Genomic DNA, 21,563 nt, shown 5'->3' with positions numbered 1-21,563 from the left:
TGTTAGCATATAGCAAAAACATACATTTAGCACCTTTAAGTTCCCCCCTCTCTGTGTTGGAGGGTGGGTTAGCTAGCTATGTTTTCACCTTACTTAATACTTACAAATATGTAATGTTACACAGAAAATCCTATGTTTTGAAACCAAATTTTCAGGAGCTTTTAGTAATAAGAGATGAGTCAGTCAGTTGTTACGTTGTTCTCGTCACAAAAATATAAACCACGAGCAGTTTTAAACAGTTTCTTCATATACTTTATTTTCTTTGGAAAGGGAGTATAACCAAGCATTCATGTTTTTATTCCATGTTTAAGCTCACCAGACAGCATACATACAAAACTATGGAGCTTAAAAACGCAGCATTATCATTTCTAGTTTAATGGCATTTGTTTGTCTCGAAAGAGCTTTGAGATACCAAAGCTCTCTTGATGCACAGGGATAAGGCAGCGAGGTACAGGAGCAAAGAGAGAAAGGAGGGGATTATAATGCTTGATTGTCTCTGAAAAACACAACTTGACTCGTTTTCAGGGCAACTGCAGCATCTGAGACTCTCTCCATTGGTACCATATCGAGTCAGTTCTCTGGGAACCAAACTCTGCAATATATTTGAGGCCAAAAAGCAAAAGCTTACACAGAAAATACAACAAAGCCATTTAAAAAATAAAAAAAAACTTTGAACCTGGCAAAATCTAACACCACATCACTACTGAGGTTTCACAGCAGCGTGTGCTCTCAGCTCAGTGGGAAAGACTGGAAAAAAAAATCCTCTAAACTAGGAAACCACTCATTGGCCTGCGCTCAAGTGCAATATCAGCTGTTTATGCATCTTTCCGTTCACGATCAAGAGGCTGGTAAAAACTGTCCTTTCGCTACATTCACTCACACGCAGCCTGTTGTGTGTAATGCCCCGGCAAACACCAGAGAAAACACAAAAGATAGATGGAGGGGGGAAAGAAAAAAAAACAGAAAGGCAAAAATACTGACTGCGTCCAGGCTGGGAGGGTAGTTAACCCTGCTACTTCTGCTCAGAAAACCCAAGAAATCAACACATTTAAATACACAACTTTTGTGGAACAATACAGAACCATACACGACTTCTATTGCAGAGGGTCAAATCACCTTCCTTACATCCCTGAAACGATAACTGTTGCCAAGACAGCTTCTTGGAAATACTGTAGTACTGGGAGCCAAGTATATCCTCCATACAGTAAATATATAATGCTTATTACGTGGTTCTGGGAGGAACCGATAAGGCATGATTTACATTTAAAGACTGCATTAATTATGTCAAGCCACAGGGAATGTGTGTTTTTAACTTGGTAAATAAATACAAGAGTGAGGAGGAGGAGGAGGGGGGAAAAAAGAGGAAGGGGTTTCCATACCAAAAAAAAAAAGGGGGGGAAATCAAGTGTTTGAGACGACTGGAAACCTGCAGTCACCAGCTACACTTTAAGCAACAGTTTTGGTTTCTACTTCACCTGCTGACCTCCCCTCCCTCCCCCTGTGCTGAAAAAACACCTCACCTTTTTTTTTTATTTATTCATCTTATAAGGCCATTTTTCAACATTAAAAAATACAAAACACCTCACACCAAAAATCCAAACGGGTCAGTCCATAGTTTGGCTTCCCCTCACCCACCCATTCTCCCTTGTACCCACACGCTTCATATTGCTATATGCACCACTGCTAACACAGCCGTCCGTCGGCGTACTGGTCAATCTTCAGTCCTCACGCTCTGCTCTTTGTTGTTGATTGTCTGGAGGTTGTTCTGCAGGGAGTGGGGTATAATGACAGAGGTGGTGTGTGTGTGTGTGTGTGTGTGTGTGTGTATCTATGTGTAGTCTTTGTATCAAGTCTCCTCGCAACCACATCTGGCACCATTATGGAGGTCAGGAGGACTGTCTGTAGTAAATAATGGCTAATAATAACAGTTTCAAGAGTGAGTGTGGTGATTTGCCATGTGACTCAGGTTGCAACTAACCAATATTTCCTTATCAATTAATCTTTTTGGTCTGTGAAACGATCAAAAAAAAAAAAAAAAAAAAGCTAATTACAGTTTCCCAAAACCTAAGTTTACATATTCAGGTTGGTTGTTTTGTCCGCTTAAAACCTGACGAATAACTTAAAGCGAGTATGGGTTTTGGATTCCGAGCTAATCCAACTAATCTGCATCAGTCGTTTTAAAAGTGAGTGATGTTAATGCGCTTCAGCTACATCAGTTAATTAGTGCACAAATCAAATGTGCTCACAAGAGGATTAACTGATGTGTAGCTGAACCGATGCTTTGGTTTCCCTTTTAAAAAGCTGAGAATTTAACACACCATCAGAGTTATGCTGATATTAACCAGGTCTACCATGCAAACACCGTGTACCTGACCTCCATCATGGCTGCCAGAAGCTGCATTATGTCACATTAAAGTCCTTCATTTACTGTGGACTGGGAGAAGATAACAGCAGGGGTTGGTCTCTCTGAGGAGGGCTGCAGATATGGGCTGGGACAAAAAAAAAAACTAAACAAAAGGAGACTAAAATGGAGGTGTGTTTGTGTATGATGAGTGGAGAGAGGGAGAACTGGACCAGAGCGTGTCGTCGTCTCCTCCTTATAGGACAGTGCTCTCAGTGTCCAGGTCACAGTCTTTTGGTAGAGGCAGGGAGGGGAGGAGGAGGAGGAGGAGGAGGAGGGGGCCGTCGCTGGCTGCTGGTCTACAGCGAGCTCAGGGACCAAAGCTCGACTCAGTCCTTTGAAAGACATGGCCGGGTCTGGAGAGCAGAGACAAAAGACGGAGGACAAAGTGAGAAGATGTTGAGGAGCAGAATCGTTACATAGAGATAAACAAAAATAGAAAAGACCCTTTTAATGTCACCATGTGTGTTTGGAAGCAACATGGTTCCATGCATGCAAACATTCACACACAACGCTACATAAACATCCCTCAGATAAACACACCATTCATGCCCACATTATAAGAACAATGGCCATAATCACAAACATGTGCAGCTTCATCCTGCAGCATGAAAACGTTTAAAGCTGGTGCAATTATGCCATCCAGTGAGGCTGTGTCATATTTTCCATAGCTTGAGCAGCAGCGGAGGCTCGGCAGTGAAAACAGCAGGTGGCGGTGTTTGGTCAGAGACCGCGAGAGGCAGAGCAACAAGCAGTGAGAGCAGATGGGGAAATGTGAAGTTTGGGTGATCTGAGGAAGGAGCAGTGAAGCAGTTTTGAATTAATCAGCTGTTTGACCAGAGCTGGAAATCCCCAAATTTACATCTGAACACACGTGATGCTTGACATGAGAGTTAAAACCTTTATTACATGCTGTTCTGGATCTGTGCTGGGATGTTATGAACATGCATGTTGGAGTTACACATGCTTCATGAAGGGCCACTGGTTTTAAGGCTCCATAACAACATCAACAGTGAGAGACAATGTACAATACTTCACATTTTCAAATAAAACTGAAAGAAAAAACACAACCTTCCCACTGAGAGCTGAGGGTTTGAAAATGAACACAGCCTCGGTAAGAAGAACACATCAGTTTCAAACCCTTATGATGATATTACACTTCAGTGACTGGAAATGAGGATGAGTGAGTCATGATAAATGATAGCCCTGATGCTAGGCTGTCACATTACATGTGCTGCCCTTTTATTTTCGCTCTTGTTTCTGGCATTTTTTGTAAAACCCGTCGAGTTTTGTAATGAATGGCTGCTGGAAATCTGAGCACACAGGAGGAAACAAGGAGGAACAGCTTTAAGCAAATATATATATTTATATATGGCTTGGACTACTATCTGTTCACCCTCCCTCCTGTGGGTTTGCACAATCTTTTAGTCTAACACGTACATTTTAAGTATTAATGGGTTCATTACAAAATGGCCGTCCAGGGCTTTTGATACACAGAGTGACAGTCGAGCATGAGGGCTACAATGAGTGACACCTGGTAGAGGCAGCAGGCAAAACAAAATGGCCGTGGTGAAGAGTATAAGTTCTAGAAGCAAATAAAAAGTGGAAGTGCTACTAGTGAAAAGGTTAATGGACAACAAACCTCTCACAAGTGCCTCTTTAACCTGTGGAGGTATTACAATGCAAGACTATTAGAGAGAGCATTAGTGTTCAGCTGTGACATTAACACACAAACTTAAAGTATTTGACATGCAGACATTGTATGAGACACAACACTCACCCATCATCTTGTAGGCAGTGGCACAGATCCCGTTAGTATCACTGTTCAGTGTGGTCGGTTGAGGTGGTGGCGGGACGCTCGGTCTGTTCCGGGGTTTGGGGACGGGTCGTGGCCTGGGGAGAGAGCCCGACTGGTAGGGAGACGGGGACGGAGGAGCGGCCGCGTCCTGGTTGGCGGCGGAGGGCGGAGGGGTGTCCGGAGGAGTCGGGGTGCTTGGAGGGGAGGGATCCGCGCTCTGCTGGTCCCCGCTGAGCGGCGCCGGGGGGCTGGCCTGCGTCGGGGGCTCCGGGGGCGGGTGGCTGGGCGCCTGGATCGGCGGCTGGTTGCTGGAGTGGCGTCTGGGCGTGGCGCATGGCTGGGAGGTGGGAGAGGTTGGCGAGGTGGGCGAGTGGCCGGACAGGGGTCTGGGAGTGGGGCTGAGGGACTGGGAGGAGCCAGAGGAAGAGGTGTGGTTGACTGAATTGCAGGGCTGGCTGGGAGGAGGGTTTGTCGGTTTGGGAGGGGCGGGAGCCTGCTTCTTGGTACCTGAAAGTTGATGGAGTATCTTGTGACTTATCTTATCACCTGGATGACTAGAAATGTCTATTTGTACCAGATTAGAGTGCAGAGTCTTACCTCTGCGCATCATGTGAGGACTGGGCCCCATGGATCCAGCCCCAGTGTTCCCAGTGCCCAGCTGTCCTGCAGCCTGGCCCCCTCCTCCAGAGCCATTCCTCTGGAGCAGAGGGGTCGGGGCGGGTGTGGACTCACGTAGCTTTGGGTTGCTTTAGAGAAGAGGAGAAAAAGTAAGGCTTTAAAGAAGGTTCCTGCTTATACACCCGCCGCTGAATGGTTTTTAATGAAGGTTAGAGTTATTAAAGTACAGCACTGTTTTTAAAAGCAAGCTCATCTGCAGCGTCAAGTGTTGTAATAACAGACCTGACAAATATAATCTGGGTGTCTCATCTAAAATTACCTTCCCAACAGAGTCTGTAGGACCAAAAGAATGCTGAACTCAATAGTGTTATCTGTCTGGATATGAATGTTGTCCTTTCACCAACTAAATCAAAGACACCCTTCAGCCGTTGCATAACAGGCACCAATGTCCGGGCTTCTCAAAGCAGTTTGAGCCAGTTAGTGTGAAGTTCCTGCTGATTCCAGTGATTTGGGGAGGAAAGCAGAGGGATGGGAAGTCGAGAGGCCCCTGAGGGTGACTGTTAGTGGAATGACAGCAGCCATTGTTGTGCTGTTTCTGTGGGCTGACTTCAGACCAGTCTGCATAGCTGGAACTGGTGGTGGTGTAAGAAAACTTGCGGTTTTGCTACAGAAACAACAAGGCTGAACCAAAGTGGCCGAGAGATGAGGAGGTGTCTGCGTGCTGCCAGTGAAACATGCATTACTAATCCACTGTAACTTTAAAAAGCCAATCAGACTGACCTCATCTGTTCACAGAGAGGGCACTAATGTCTTCCTATAACATCAAAACTTAAAGTATGAAAGCATCTGTCTGTCTGTCTGTCTGGCATGCTGTGTCATTCCCCACCAGCAGCAGAGATGCAGGAAAGCCGCCCTTACCTGAGCTCTTCTGTATGCTGGGCTAGAAGCTGCTGAGCGGCTGCAAGAGCAGCCAAACCCTGCGCCAAGCTATGCTGGGCACTGTCAGGCCCTGAACCCCCTGGAGGAGCTTGTGGCTGTGGCTGGGGCTGGGGCTCGGCCGAGGGCTGGGGGACCTGCCCGGCCCCGTGCCCCTGCCCTGGAGCCTCCACAGGGGGTAAAGGAGGCTGGAAGGCAGGTGAAGTGTGCTGCTTTCTACCTAAGGTGTTACTGCCTCTACGAAGGGTGTGGTCCAAGTGCTTGTTAGAGGTGCTACACAGGGGGGGAGGGAGCAGGGAGAGAGTGAGAGAGAAAAACAGGATAGAGAATCACCACAACCCCAGAGAGAAGTCAGTAAAAACAGTGTTAAAGGTCATGTGATAAGAATCAAATTTAGCCCAAAATTTACTAGAAGCAAAAGAAAGGGACCAGAAAAAGCAACTGGATTACAAGCAAAATTATTTCCAAAGCATTAACTGGAGTAAGTAATGATTGCTGTGGGGCAGAGAAGAAACTCCAGGTCGATTACTTGTCTTTGCGCGTTGCGTCGTTCTCTGGTCCCACCATACTGCCAGGCCTCTTCCTCTCTATGGTGCTGCAGTCATAATCTAGGTGATTATTGTGGTTGGATGCGGGTATGGGCATCGCGAACATGCCGGACACGTTGAACTCCACATCTGCAGGACACAAACAAATAATATTTAAAACTCTAATTCACAGGGAGTGTTATAAAGCCTTGTTCCAGGACACCTCAGCATGAGACACAGGGCGCATGAGTGAGATCATGCGATCATCGTGAGACTTAATCTGTTGCTTGTGTTGACCAGTAGACCATGTGGGCGTTGGTCTATATCCAAGGAAGCTGTGGAGAGGAATGTGAGGTGGTTTTTAATCTGAATCAAATCCAGGAAACAACTCCAAAACACAAAGTTTTATTGATAAGAAGAGACAGAGGTTGACAGTGGACACCCACTTACACATTCTTGGCTCAGCCTAGCATCACAAAATAAACCCTGGGCAGGAAGTCAAGTCTAAATGGATGTTCATATTCAGCTCTTTTAAACCTTTGCTGTTAACTGGCATGAACAGCATCCATTTCTTCACTTTGTGTATTTTTTTTGTGTATTTTTATCCAGCATTACGTGTGAGTTTGAGGAGGAAATTTGAGACTATCATCAGGTCTATTTAATAGGTGTCAAAGTGACACAATCACACTTAAAAGGGCCTAGTTTTCTCTGCAGCCAAACGTGGTTTCTAGCAGGGAGTGGGTGGTGTTGATGGTTTCTTAGAACTTCAGCCATCACTGCGTTTACAGTACAAGAGGTTAGAATACACCCTCTGAGCTGCACTACTTCTTAGGGGCAGTCAGGACGCTACAATCGGAAAGTGATGAGACAGGCCAGCTGGGGCTAGCCGGTTAGCATGCTAACTTTAGCATAAGAAGTGACAGAACTAGAAGGAAAATACTGCTGATGCTTTCAACCACTGGAGTTAACTTTGATAGTGACTTCACAACATTTACTCCAGACTGGTAAGTAAACAGCTGTTAATGCTAACGTCTAGCTATGTAGCAAATAGCTTCTTGTATTTGTGCCAATGGACAATTAGTCTCAAATCTGCAATCTATAGCCAGTAATGAACCATGTTTCCTCTCCTTCTTCTCTGACCCGTCATGTATCTCTGTATGAGCACCAGCGATGGTCAGTTAAGATGAAAATCTTAGCTTAAGATACATGGACTGAGAGCAGACCATCTCAAAAATATTAATATTTGTTCCAAGGGTACAGAGTTTAAAAACATAAGAAGAGTCCACATATAAATACAGACACGTCATTATGTGTTATCACACAAAAATTAAGGGGAATGAGACATCCAGTTTTCACTACAGCCTTCAAGTTGACCTCCAAAGTTTGAGCTGAAACAGACACAAAAGTGATTTTTATCTTGTTGCTTGGAAGCTTGATTACTGCTGACCTTCTATCTTTCTTACGTCAGTTGCCAGCGTGTATCACTGATGTACGATAGGCTGTGACCGGCTACAAGGAAAGGAGAGAAGGTCAGACTGCAAAACAACAGCTGGAGAGGGATCCAGAACCTACCCTCAGGAAAGAACCAGTCTGCGTGCTGGATGATGGGCTCCATGATGGCCACCACGTGCACAGAGGTAGCTGCAGCCATCTCAGCCAGACTCCTGGGTGTGTGAATACAGATGAGCAAAAATTAGATGCTTTCACCATAATGAGGGGCTCTTCAAGAAGCTGAAATAACAGGCTGTTGTTTCTAAAAATCCACTCCACCGCCCCAGACTAGGCAACACGTCAACTGTAGCTACTTTCTCCTTCATCATCATCAATACCACCCACTCCCTCTCAATCCCCTCTCACCCCTCAGTCTTGGCCCAGAGCAGATTGGGTCCCAGGACGATAGCAATGTTGCTGGGAGTCATTTTGTTCACCTCGCTGTCCTGAGCCAGTTTGGCTAAAAACTTCACCAGATACCTGCACGAAAACAAAGAGCACAGGTGTTAAATCACATGCGACAGAAAAACTAAAGCCTTACTGTCATGAGTTTTCCTCATGTGGGTATAAACTAACCTCAGGTTGGTTTTGTTGTTCTTTGGTAGCTTATCACATACAACCCAGAGGGCCTGGAGCCTCTTATCTGGGTCTGACACACTGGAAAGACAGAGAACAAAATATGACTGAAAGCAGACACGTACTAAGTCTCCAGATGGCTGATGGCCCAAATATCCTTCCATTCCTAACTGCATTACAGTAACAGATCTGTTGAATATTTGTGCATTTAATCTCCAGTGATAATGTTATGAGCCTTGCCTGGATGCCTGGATCCATTCATCATAAAGCTGGTAGGTCATTAGAGGTTCAGGGAGCTCCCTCAGGTAGGACTTCAGTGCTCCTGAAACCACACATCCACTGATAGTTTAAGTTTTAAGGGGAATGAGACATCACTCAGAGGTTGCTATAAATACAGTAATTAATAACAGCTTTGGTTTGGGATGTACCAGCAACAGCGTGGGGGTCGGAGTAGAACTCCTCCAGTTGTGAAGTGGAACAGTCCAACGCCGCCTTTAGCTTCTTTAGCTTGGATGCTCCTGCTGCGATTCGGAATAGACCCTGACGCACACACAAAAACAAATAAACCACAGTAACACTGCCAGGAAACAAAGAGCAACAACAAAGATACATGCAGCCATTTAATATGCACACAACACCCTGTGCTTTCACTCAAACACACACACACACACACACTATCTTAACAGCCCATTACTGATTGACTGTGTATAAATCCACAACGTAAACTCTCCCTGCCAGCTGCACATAATGAAACCTTAAAGGCAGGCAAACAAACACACCCTCCACTCACAGCACAGCAAACTCTTTACTTTGACACATAAACAAAGGCCATCCTCACACCATAATGACACAGACTGGACTCACCAGGGAATGAATAGGGCCACAAATAATGCCCTTTGCTGTTAACACTTGCACTATCTCGAACTCTTTTTTTATTTGCACAAACATACACACACACACACACACACCAAGATCTGATTTATGGATGGGAGACAAGTAGTTTCTATTGTATTCTAAATTTGTTTCGGGCAGGGACATTTCACAAACATATCATAAATCATCACACGGATGACAGTGTTTCTGGAACAACATTACAGAAACGCAGTAGTTTCCCCTGTTTACAGTTTCGCTGTCTGCCCGTCTCCCTGACTCTTAAGATGTTCATGTGAACAAACAAATTAAAAGCTCGGTTTCAATTATGTCAATGACCAGTGGAGCCGCTAATCGCAGCCACAGCTTTGTGTGACTTTTAATGAGCTGCGACAGCTCGTTTTATTCTTGCATGGTAAAACAAGAACAAAGGAGCAATCAAGCCAGATGAGCAAACAAAATCATATTCTTTATTACAAAATACTGTCAGGGGAATTAGCCTTGAGTGAGATATACAGCAACCGCTAAATCTGACTGTCGCTGATCACTACTTAAAGCTGCATTCATCAGTTTTTGGCTGTTAGCAGGCAGGTAAAGTCAGACACACAGCACACATGATCGTGATTTGAAGATGTCATTCTAAAACATGTTAGCAAACAAATATCCTTCTTGAACGTCACAGCCAGATTATCAGATTATTACACAAATTGGAGTTGTGACTCTGAGCTTAAGTCCAATATTCACTCTCCATTTAACTCTAGTGGGATTGTGTTTGTTAAAAGGTTTGTGGTTGTTAACTTTGTTTCTGATGTTGGGGAGATAACCTACAGTTAAGCTCTGTAAAGCTGCAGAGTCGCTAATTCTCTGGGGTTTTTTTGATTTCAGACATTTGGATCAATGATAAAGACCCTGAGAATAAATTTTCTCAACCATCTCATTACGAAAGGTAAGGTCCCACATCATCATGCCATTTTTTTGCCAAAGTTAGAACATTTTTTATTATTTTACATTAAATATCTCTGTATCTGTTTACTTTTTTCAGTGGTTTCAAGTGGACAAGATTCAGCTGGAAAACACTGACGTCTCAAACAGGATTTAGTGATATATGACGACATCAGGTGAGTTGTTTGGTAGCTGTCAATCAAACTTTATTGTTGAGTTTTTTTTAGAGATTACCTTTAAAAAAAAACACCTAGCGGTCATGAGAGGTCATATTACAGTCTCATGTTGAGAGGGTGATCCACTTACAGTTTGCTGCCCACATTTTTTATCGATCTAGTAGAGTAATCTACGCAGAGGGAAGGTTGCTTTTTGTTCTCTCTGTCTGTCTTAACGTCCTCACCTCTTCCTTCATGCCAGTCTCTAGAAGCATCATGACACAGGCCTCTATAGGCAGGGCGATCTCCCGTCCACTCCTCTTCAGGTGTTCATCCAGCCCCGTGCCAAACGCAGGCTTCTCCGTCCACGAGTCTAATCACAAAAGGGAACATTAATGGTGAAGAGTGAGAGGCAGCGATACGAGATACACTCCCTCATTCACGTTCTTTCAAATCTGAGAAGTGTTGTGATGAAGCTGTTGTAGATTTGTAGGTCTGTCACGCTGGTATGCAATTAAAAAACAAAAACATCAGCACCAGCCCAGCACTCAGTGCGAACCAGCCTGTTGCTGGTCTGGATGGCAGATTTCTGGGTCAACAACTCTCCCTCGGGCCAGTTCCAAACCAGTCCTCACTCCCCACACAGGGTGCCGTCAAATAATAACCACATGCTCCGAGCCAGGAGGAGTGACTGTTCAGCCGTCTTTCTGTATCTCTGTGTGTGTGTGTGTGTGTGTGTGTGTGTGTGTGTGTGTGTGTGTGTGTGTGTGTGTGTGTGTGTGTTTGTGTGACAGAGGAGTGAAATGGTGAGAGGTAGGGGGGTACAAAACCCAGGTGGGTGTGATGTGAGAAGGGGGTGTGTGAGTGTGTGGGTTAGTGTGTGTTTGTGGAGTTCATGAGTCATCACCACATGCTGGGAGACCAGGCTTGCCTGGTTTAGACCACATGTGTTTAGTGCAAAAAAAAAAAAAAACAAGCGCCTTGAACAAGACACAGCTAAAGAGCACAAACAAAAAAACTAGTGAGAGAGCTTTAACAGGGGACATTATGTTGGTAAAATGGAAAAATAGATTATTTTTGGAGAACAAAGCAGTGAAAACAAAAGCCTATTCTTTAATATCTGTGCCTCAATTGTGGCCTGTAACAATTCCCATTACTAGGGTAAGTGTAGTTATACAAAACAGACCAGTGGTGCAGTAGCTGGTTGATTTCTTACACCAGTTGGAAAAGTGAATAAGAAACACACCTTGTGTCTGTCAGGACCAAACAAACTCACAGGCACTAAAGAAAAACATAGCATTCTCCAGGAAGGTCCTGTACTATGCTCCACACAGAGGCTTCTTGTGTCTGTACTGTGTCATGTTAAATGGGAGTGTGTGTGTGAAATGGCATGTTTGCATGTTATTATACCTTGCTGAGCCTGGATGGTTGGCAAGACACCCTCCAGAAGAGTGAGAGACTTTCTGTGGTAATCAGCTTGAGCCTCTAAGAGCTAAAGAAACAGAGAGAGAAACAGAATGAGACAAGCAGTAAAGTACATGACAGCAAGGTAAATAAAACGGCCGGCCAAGTCTGTGTTCCCCAGGCACTCTGCAGCTGCGAACATTCCCACAGAAACTCATGCGAACACATTTCTGACTTGCTCACCGTTACGAAGAAGCGGGCATAGTCGCCTTCTTTAGAGAAAAAACTGTACATGTCTGCAGCGAGTTGATCCTGTGGAGGAAACACAGGAAGTTAAACAGAGGCGGCACCGAAAGATGATTATAAAACAATTCTTAACGCTAACTTAATATAGCTCATTTCTAAACCAAATCACGGCGTGAGTCCACAACACCAACCAGTAACAAGAGAGGAGGAGCATTATTGCTGCGTTAAATCATCAAGGATTTATCAAAGCTTTCTAACTCCACTACACAGTGTCACCCATCAAAAGAATGGATGTTTCAGGTGGCACAAGGACAGGCGGTGGTCAGCTAAGCACCACATGAGTCATAAATCCTCCTGGCAGGACTCAGTGAGACTGGAAGGGGGAAACACAAGGCTCGGCGCTTCCTGGACAGAAAACCTGACACATCACACCGCCGCAAACACACTAAAGCTCACCAGTGACTCAACTCAATAGATTCAAACACACACACACACACACACAGACACGCACACATGCAGAGCTGACGGGGCATTTTCAGTCATCTGTGGGCATCAGCAAACTGGGTCAGAGGGCCCGAGGGTCTTGGACTGTCCAGTTGTTGCAGTGATGATTTTCTTAAATCCTAGTTAAATGCTCTGGCCAGGACTGTTTCCAGTTTGCTTTACTTATAAACAACCTTTAGCCTTCCCGTTCTTTCAGGATCAAAGACTCTAGACCTGCTGTGAACTTGATAAACAAGACTATAATGAAGCAATAGGTTTCCCCATAAAGACATATGAATCATCTACATGCTGGTTACCTTGCAAAGCTCCACTTTGTTCATGGCCTCATCCACCTCCTCCTTGAGCAGGTCAGCCTTGGCCGTCAGTGCTTGTGTATTTGTTCCTGAGATTATTGACTTGGTTGCCTGCAACCATCTGAGGTTGGAGAGACAAAGGAAAATTGGAAAACAGGATGAGACTATTTCTGTGTCACAGTCACTCATGTTCCAGTTTCATTTTTGTGCTCAGAGGACGCATCGATATGAATAAAGTGATGAGACGGACCTTGCTCTGGCAGAATCATAGTCCAGCACCAGTTTGGCCAGCTGTTTCCTCTGCTTCAGGATGTTGGGGATGTCCACCTACAGTAATTAGACCCAAAAAGTACCAAGTTGAGCGAGTCTAAAGGTTATTAGATGACAAAGACCTGGCAAACATTGCTTTTGCTCTTCCTGAATGCAAGATATTTCCGCTGATTAGCCTTTTTAACATAATAGAAGTACCTAGAATACTCATTATTTCAGTTTGTTTAGCAGGTCACAACAATGCTGTTTGTACTTCAATGGCACAAACTTATCACAGAAAGACACACGTAAATGGAGTTCCTGGCTCCTTCCAAACCAAAGAGCTGCACAGCAGGAGAGACAATTCTAGCAAGTGCAACTGAACAGGAAAGAACAAGAAAACTGCGAGGTTACAAAGATACAGAGCCAACAGTTACTCATTTTAGGGAAAAGCTGGTGTAACAAAATGGACAGATGGCAAACCACAGCCATGTAACGACAAAAAGAAAAGTCCATTATGTTTAGCAAATGTTGCGAAGCCTGGAATCAATCACTTTACCAATACCAGCCAATATGGAGCATATTTGTGAATCCATGTGACTTTTGCTCAAAAGCGCTATTTCATTTTGCAACTGGGCAAAAAAACAAAGTCAACTAATCCTTTCCACTATGATTTAAACCAAAAACAGCAAAGAAAAAGGTTGTGACTTCTATTATAAACAAGCAAAGGGCTGTGAAAGTGTTTTTAAATGTTCAGCTGTTGTTATGTCCAGAGGGTGTGAGGTTTCTGACCTCTGCTAGCTGGCTGAGGGGATCCAGAACGTCCTTCTCTATCTGCAGCTCATGCTGCATCAGCTCTGATGCCAGGCGATTCTCAGCCTCGCCGCACACTTCCATCATCTTCCTGTTAATGCACACACCAGTACAAAGAGAGAGAGAGAAGAGTGTTAAAATCAAAACGTACTCATGTTCACGCCTCATTATCATATCAGTACTATTAGGTGAGGATGTGAGGTCGTCTGAAAACAGCGCAATGACGAGTCTTCCTGACAAATTATTCTTCACAATACAACGCAGAAGGACTGCAATCTGTGCCACCAGCTCTTCCTCTGCTCCCAGTCAATAACTGAATGAAAAACTAGGTCAACATAATGTTATCATTTCTAGTTGCCCACAGCCGGGAGCACACAGTGGCTCTGTGACAGCTAATCTGCAAAGACGAATCAGGGTTTTCAGGGCCACAGTTTTTCGAGCAATGAAACCTTTCAGCCCTAGTAAAGCAGACAGCTGAGTGACGTAAATGAGTGTTTACTAGCAGACTGACTGATGTGCTTTCTCTTCCTCATTATTTCCAGATAGACACATGGCTGCTGTGTAGATCCGGAGACATTCACTTTCTAGATCCTCAACTACAAACTGTCTGGTCCTGTTTTGTGTGTGTCTCGGTCACGTTGAGCGATTCGATTGTCATGCAAGAGTCCGTCAACGCAAAGCAAAACTGGGCAGATTGCTTGCCCCGAATGCATGGCCTCGTATTTCACACTCTCTGAGGTGCATCTGCTCTGTATAGCAACAGTTGCCAAGGAGGAGAAACTGGTTGTGTGGCGTGTCAATCAATCACCTACTCACCCTATCAAGGATTCTTCTCCCAGTTGGTTTCCACCTTCCACCATCGCTTGGGACAGTGCGGTCAGAGGAAGCTTTTTCTGTGATGCATGAGGCAGAGGGACACATGCAGACACTGATTAGACTTATATTGAGACATAAACTACTACTACGACTACTAATTCTATACAGTAGCTTTAGTATTAGATGTTCAAAGCAATGGAAAAATCATCAAGGACTTTCCATTGAGCAGCTCAACAGTAAATTCACAGGAAGAGCCAGGAAGAGGAAGAGAGCTTTCCGAGCAAAGGAGGAAAATACAGATGTTAAATGGGAATAAAGATGCAAACTAGGGAAGTAAGACATCTATCAAATGACACCGCTGGAGCTTATTTTTACAGCTACACAGTTCATGTTTGTGCAAAAAATGTTTATGAGTCTTCAACATCCTGTTTTCACCAGAGGATCCCAAAGGCGCAAGTGTCTCATGCACAGTGAATAAAGGTGACAGATGTCTGAATGGAGAAATGGAGCAAGTGGTGCTGAGGACCAGAGAATGGAATAAGTAATCTGTGTTTTTACCTGACCATTTCCTGTATAGAGGCGTGGTACGGACTGTGGTGCAATTTTTGGGTGGTGTGGGGTAGAAAACACAAAAGAGAAGTCATGGACTGTTGTCCTGCTGTGGACACTTTGTAGTCATTTACACTAAAAACAATGATAAGTCAAAATCTGTGCGGGAGGTGACGTTAAAAACTGACTTATTACACATCCTGCAACAGTTAATTGAAAGGTAAATGACAAAGGTTTTATTGGAACATGCTTTGTGTCTTACATGTCTCTTCTCTGCGTCTGCACCGATGTGTCCCTGTAGACATGACACCATCCTCTTGTGTGTGTTGTGGGACACCACGCGCACCAGCTCCATGCGCCGTTCGATCTGCGCGTAAGACAAGATGTATGAGAATAGATCTTTAGCATAACCTGAAGTCATCCCAGAGCGAGATGGAAGACTTCCTGAGCTGCACTTTAGATCACTCTGTTAGAAGTTAAGCATTTGGCTGTAAAAATGTGGCTTTTTAATTAAAAGAGGATCAGAAAACAGAACAATCTGAGCTTTATTTTGATAAACCTAAGTACTTGGACTGAACTGCATCCTGGAATGATCGTTCCAGTACGAGACAAAAACACACACATGCCTGGCAGTCTTTATTACAGCGGCCATTCTGTGAACTTAATCTCATCAGCACCATTAACTTGTCTCCATAAACCAACACAACAGAGCGAGAGCGCACCCCGGATGGCTAATGAGGTCCAGTTCCACGCAGAGATTTGATTTGCAGCTGCCCTGAGGGAGTCAGGGGTCAAAGTGTAAACGTGATTGATAAGGCTCATCCCTGCGGAACAACGCTGGAATGTTATCTTTGAAACACATGACTCATCGGAAGTGTCTCTATGGCAACGGCCACTGGGCTGTGACCGAGAGCGAGGGGCTCCTTTGGCTTTAAAAAGGCCTTTTTGATTACACAGGCTTTCTCCTGTCTACTAGCCTGACTGCACAGATCCACTCTGTGCTTTATATATAATACTGTCATTGATGGGAGGCGCAGCTCCTCTGGCTTAAGGACAGAGGCCGACTGAAGCTCTGCAGGATGAGTATTCACTGTCCCCGTCATGCCAGGTGCCTGACAGGGACAGTCAGTGTAAACATTAGGCTGACTGTCACCAACCCATGAAAAGAAGTGATGATTGTGAGTTACTGTTCGAGTCTATTTAAAAGTCTGGCGGGCAGAGCGTGATGATGCATAGAACTGGTTTACATTGGCAGCGATTGTGGGAAAGTTAAAATGCAGGCTGTGTGTAACAGAACAGGTGTGTCTTCTGTTTAGTTTTTTTTTTTTTTTTTTTAAATAAAGATCAGAAATGACGAGCTAAAGCCGGAGCGTCTCAGAGGGACAAACATGTACTCAAGAGCTGGGACAAACAATGTTCCAAATATAAATGGGAACACTGAGGTCTAGAGGGCAAAACGAGCAGAAATGTGCAGAAAGAGGGGAGACGACTGCAGAGGGAGGATCAACCAAATACCAGACGATTGTGTTCCAAAAACAGAACGGAGTCGGAACTCAGGAATTCCACAGCAGATATCCGCCTCTGTGTGCCCCCCCTCTCTTTTCCCTCCCTCTGTTCTCGCGCTCTTACGTCATTCCTGACCCACAGTGGCCCGCGGCATTCCCAAAACAGCTGGGTCAAATACAAACTTACCAAACACACACACACACACACACACACACATACACTGCTGCCATAGGCTATAGGCTTGGGAACGCTGCTTAGACTCAGTCCAGTGAGTACCTGGCACAAAGTAAGCAGGGGATTCCCCTCCCTGTGCTCCGAGAGAGACGAAGTTCCTGTGTGGGTGTATTGGAAATGTTTTGGTTGCATGGCACAGGGAGGCTTCTTCCTTTCATTGTCACAAAATGGGGTTAAGGCACACAAAAAATAAAATACGCAGAGGGGTGGGAGAACCTAAGGAGAACCAAAAGGAGCCGAGAGGGAAGATGGGTGTGTTTTTCCTCTCGCTATGTGATGAGGTCAACAGCTGGTCGATCCCATGACGCGTCATAGAGCAGGGAATCCCGATAGTGAACGGGACAGACGGAGTGGAAAAAAGACAGAGAAGGTGTGTGTCTGAGTGCCAGTGTTTGTTTATTGGTTCCTAAGAGAAAGGATGTTAACATGTCTGGACAAGCCCAGAATGAATAAAAATAGCACCACATGATGCTTTAAGGGTGGAATTATTTTAGCAAGCCGTTGATGAACAAAATATTCTTTGTTTCCATTTTGGATAAATGACATAAGTGCTTTAAAGCACCTGGTTGCTACCTTATAAAATACCCTCAAATATTACACTGGAGTATTTCTGTGGTAACTCCTGTGGATTGGCTGCTATGTGGAGGAGCAGCAGGGAATGGACAGCTGGCACAGGAATGCTGGGAGGCTCAGTGGTACCCTGGACAGAGCAGGGTACTGGGGAGATTGAGGATCTGTGTGATCAGAGGGGGTTAGGTGCATCAGCAGCTGTTGAGACACGGCAAAAACTCAGATGGTCACTTTCAGTTCTTTGCAGTAAGAAGTGGTTAAAGGAAATTCCAGTAAAACCAAGTGTATATTGTTATCAAATGCATGGGGGAATTAATAAGAAAATCTTTTACTGCTGCAGAAGAAGAAGTGAGAGGCTAGAAAAAGAAGTGAGAAGCTGAGTGAAAGTGAGCGCACCATATTTAAACTAAAGGTTTCATTAAAAACAACTCACACGTCAACATTTCACAAATATTCCAAGAGGGGATTTTCATTTGCAAGAGACAAAATTAGATTTTTTTTTCCTTTAAATGACGCGGCCACCTCAGGAATGAAGGGGTCAAGTGATTTCCGTGCCTCCATCCCTGACTCCCTTTTTCCTTTATCAGACAGCAAGTGAGAAACAGATTCTGCAGAGTCACAGTGACTGACAGGGGCAGAACAACCGTGTCTTTGAGGAGCAGTGAAAGTCAATTGTTAGACATGATACAACATCTCTCCTCAGCAAGAGGTTAGTCACCACCGTCTGCTGGTCCGCTTGTATTAAGCCGACTCAAGCTGGCTCTAGATCTAACTCATGTTCTAGGTGTCACTCAAATGTGTTTTTTGCCCACATATCCGGCCCATTTCATTTTCACACCACCTGAGAGAGGAATTAAGAGATCTGTCGGTGCTATTTGTTTATGCAGCGGCTACAAAAGAGGGTGGGGGAGCAGAATAATTAGAATAGAGGGTGTAACACAAAGCCAGCTGAGTTTGTTTGAATGTCTATGATTCCTCCCATTCACACACACACACACAGACAATCTTCATCACTGGAATGTCTTTGCTGAGCTGCCAGTATTTTGTCCCAACCCCACCTGCTGTCTGCTTCGAATGGCCTCAAGGGCTGGACATATTTTTCCCCCCTGAGAAAATACCTGCACTGGCAACTTTCACACACAAACTGCTTCTCAGCTGTGTGTCAGCAACAGGTCTTAATTGCAATAAAGTGCTACTCCAGCTGAATCCACTGGTTAGCAATCTTCAGTTAGAGAGAAAGAACTCATATGTGATATCAGCTGCTGCTCGGTTAGCATGAATACCTGCAAACTTTTGGGCTTTGTCAGCACAAGGTCCAGCTTCAATCAGATATGATAAAATCAACATTATATTCTGCATGTTCTGGTACAAATAGTTATTGTTTTGGTTCTCTGTATACAGACTTAAAGAGGAGGGGTTTCTTGGGAACAAGGAAAACCAACAGGTGATAAGAACAGAAAACTAAAAAACCTCTGAAAGCCAAATAACTGTTGCATGAATCACTTACCAAGTAGTAATTTGATCCTTAATTATATGTCTAAAGTTGCAGATTATTACTAAGGAATAATGGAGTAATGGAGAGTGGGATTTTTCAGGGTTTTCACTCCAGCTGTAACTGCACCAAGTCTTATCAATGATTAATACAGCTACAAGGCAAGGGGAGGGACTAATAAAAGAAATGATCCTACTTTAGCTTTGGAAATGTTGAGTTAGAAAGAAAACACGAAAGACTTGAGCCCTCAGTGGCACATGATGCCAACCTGTGAGAGTTCAACCTGCAATTTGCATTATACTTTGTAGAAATAAACCGGAGGTGATGCTGGTATCAAATTCAAAATCTTTGTGCGGTGATTACACCAACATAAACAGGTCAAATCAGACAAACACTAATTTTGACATATGAATCTTCTGCAACATCCCATTCACTGAAGCCACATCTTGGTTCATCAGCAGGTTCATCTGATTCTGCACAGGGAGATAAACAGAGGCCTCACCTTCTGTTTAATATCTGCAGAGGTATAATGTGAAAAAAAGTGGTTGTGAAACAATAATGTTGCGTTGTGTTTAATGTGTGTGCATGTTTCTGGACTGTTTGGATTTCAAAGGGGCAAAAACCGCAGTCACTGCCTGACAGATGCTAACAGTGTTAGGAGCTGCTCAGAGCTCTACAGTCAGATTAATGATTTACCTGTAGGAGGTCATCGCTGAGGACTTCTGTTTTCTCCGCTCTGTGAGAGAGAAAAGACAAGAGAGCACACAGATTAGCACTGACAGATGACAGAGCAAGATAAGCAGCTGTGCTTCAATGCTGCTCTGTGCAGTCACTGCGAAAATATCTGCCACACAAATCACACTGCTCCTGAAAGAACAGGTTTCCACGCTGACATCCAGCTCTAAAATAGTGGCAGGTATTGACTGGGGCATCCGTGGGAATGCTTCACGAGAGAGGGTGGGTCTATTTGGTTTGTTGCCATGGTACAACGAGGCTGGTATCCAGGCTAGAGGCCAAGGCAGAATCTGACTCTCCTCAGACTGCAGCTGCAGCTGCATGAACCTCTTTGAGAAGTCATGAACTGAGACAAGCTTGAATTATTTCTAATAATAAACAGATTCTGTTGAGCTAAATGAGAAAGAATCACACAGCGGGTTTGTTTCTGTTGCTCAACAAGCTTCGACTTCCTTAAGCCGTAGCTAGCCGGGCTCACTGTGTCGTGCATAGGGGAGCCACACAGACCTGCTCCGTCTGAGCCTATTAATAGTAAACTAATAGTTGGACTTGAAGAGGTCAAATAGATTAGATTCACTTAAAGGGAGAAGGCTGGGAAACACAGACTCAGCTCATACTGCTAATCAACACCTTCACATAGGCAGGTGGCTTCTGTGGCAACACTCATTCAGCAAAGATGTAACATCTAGACTGTATTATACTTGCACTTAAACACCTGCAGCGATGTTGATTTTTTTCAGGTAGACAGGTTATATTATGAGGCAAATACATCCAGGAACACCAGTGCTTTGATGCATGTGAGTTATATGAGAAATTCTGTGAGAAATTATTTTATCTGCCTGTTCATCAGAGACTTTCTGGTGATGCACTGATCTGAGATACTCTACTGACACTGATACCTAAACAGAGGGTAAATGCCAATACACATTACTGATCTGATACCACTGCTGTCTTGTTTCCAAATATAAAATCTTTTTTATGTCAAGCTAAAATGAGGCCACAGACTGGAGAGCTAAAAACTGAGTCACCAGCCATGACTTCATATAACACAGAATTTTATCCTTTTCTGATGAAGACACTGAATGCACCAGTCATGTCTGGTTGATAGTCAGTCCATTTTAAAAGGTCTGCACCTGGCCTTGATATGTAAGTGCATCCTTTATCATCAGAAATGTTACAAATTATGCAAGAAAAGAAAAATGTAAATATGTTTCTGCTGGTCTAATTTCACCTTTTACAGCAGTAAAGTGAATATCTTCTTCCATGTATTTCGCTTTCACATGACTTTCTGTTTCTTTACTTTCACCCAAAATTATGCAGATAATATTAGTTGTGTTGTGTCTAGCCAATGTAAAAATTTTTTCCAAGTGTAAGCTCAACCTCCTAATTGAAGGGACTTGTAGACAGTGGCTTGCCTGGATTTGGGGTAACTGGAGCCCTAAACGAAGCCCCGGGCCCCCCTCCAAAAACTGCTTTCTATGAACTATAGTAACCTTGTCACAGCTGCTTTCAATTACAACACAGAGGCAGGGAGCAGGGAGAAACAGAGAGAGACTGACAGAGAGGGGATGATAGCATGGGGGTTTGAAGGAAAGAAATACAAATACAGAGATTTTTTTTTGGGGGGGGGGGGGGGCAAAAAGTGCCAAACCAGAATAATCAAAAGGTTGGAAATGAATGGAAAGAGTTTCTCTGGAGGAGAGCCATAGCCAAGCTGGTGAGGTCAGACATGCAGAGTGAGGACCATTAACCCACAGAAACCTACAGACAAGACTTCCAGCTAGCTCCAGAGAAAATGTGAGCCTCACACACACATACACACACACACACATTATAAC

The 21,563-nt window shown here is 44.2% G+C and overlaps 1 protein-coding gene across 3 annotated transcripts in view; it reads right to left on the bottom strand.

Moving 5' to 3' along the window:
• Positions 1–229: 229 nt before the first annotated feature.
• The window catches only part of arhgap17a (Rho GTPase activating protein 17a), a 28,240-nt gene continuing 6,906 nt past the window's right edge, over positions 230–21,563 (bottom strand). The window contains exons 2-22 of one of the 3 annotated variants that reach the window (XM_018687778.2): positions 19,687–19,726; positions 15,451–15,555; positions 15,198–15,230; positions 14,640–14,716; positions 13,803–13,914; positions 13,012–13,088; positions 12,765–12,882; positions 11,962–12,030; positions 11,725–11,806; positions 10,560–10,687; positions 8,776–8,887; positions 8,588–8,669; positions 8,348–8,428; positions 8,138–8,251; positions 7,853–7,944; positions 6,283–6,430; positions 5,736–6,026; positions 4,797–4,945; positions 4,182–4,706; positions 4,044–4,065; positions 2,624–2,757 (exon numbers count right to left, since the gene is read on the bottom strand). In XM_018687778.2, the coding sequence (XP_018543294.1) occupies positions 4,061–4,065; positions 4,182–4,706; positions 4,797–4,945; positions 5,736–6,026; positions 6,283–6,430; positions 7,853–7,944; positions 8,138–8,251; positions 8,348–8,428; positions 8,588–8,669; positions 8,776–8,887; positions 10,560–10,687; positions 11,725–11,806; positions 11,962–12,030; positions 12,765–12,882; positions 13,012–13,088; positions 13,803–13,914; positions 14,640–14,716; positions 15,198–15,230; positions 15,451–15,555; positions 19,687–19,726 (2,440 nt within the window). In that variant the 3' untranslated portion in view covers positions 2,624–2,757; positions 4,044–4,060. Of the gene's footprint in view, positions 2,758–4,043; positions 4,066–4,181; positions 4,707–4,796; positions 4,946–5,735; positions 6,027–6,282; positions 6,431–7,852; positions 7,945–8,137; positions 8,252–8,347; positions 8,429–8,587; positions 8,670–8,775; positions 8,888–10,559; positions 10,688–11,724; positions 11,807–11,961; positions 12,031–12,764; positions 12,883–13,011; positions 13,089–13,802; positions 13,915–14,639; positions 14,717–15,197; positions 15,231–15,450; positions 15,556–19,686; positions 19,727–21,563 lie in introns of all 3 variants that reach the window. The other 2 variants (XM_018687776.2, XM_018687777.2) reach the window with 2 other exon arrangements.

Source organism: Lates calcarifer, linkage group LG23 (assembly GCF_001640805.2).
Source record: "Lates calcarifer isolate ASB-BC8 linkage group LG23, TLL_Latcal_v3, whole genome shotgun sequence".
In the NCBI taxonomy this organism is placed as follows: Eukaryota; Metazoa; Chordata; class Actinopteri; family Centropomidae; genus Lates; species Lates calcarifer.
Note: the sequence above shows the minus strand (reverse complement) of the source record. Positions and strands in the feature narration are given on the sequence as shown.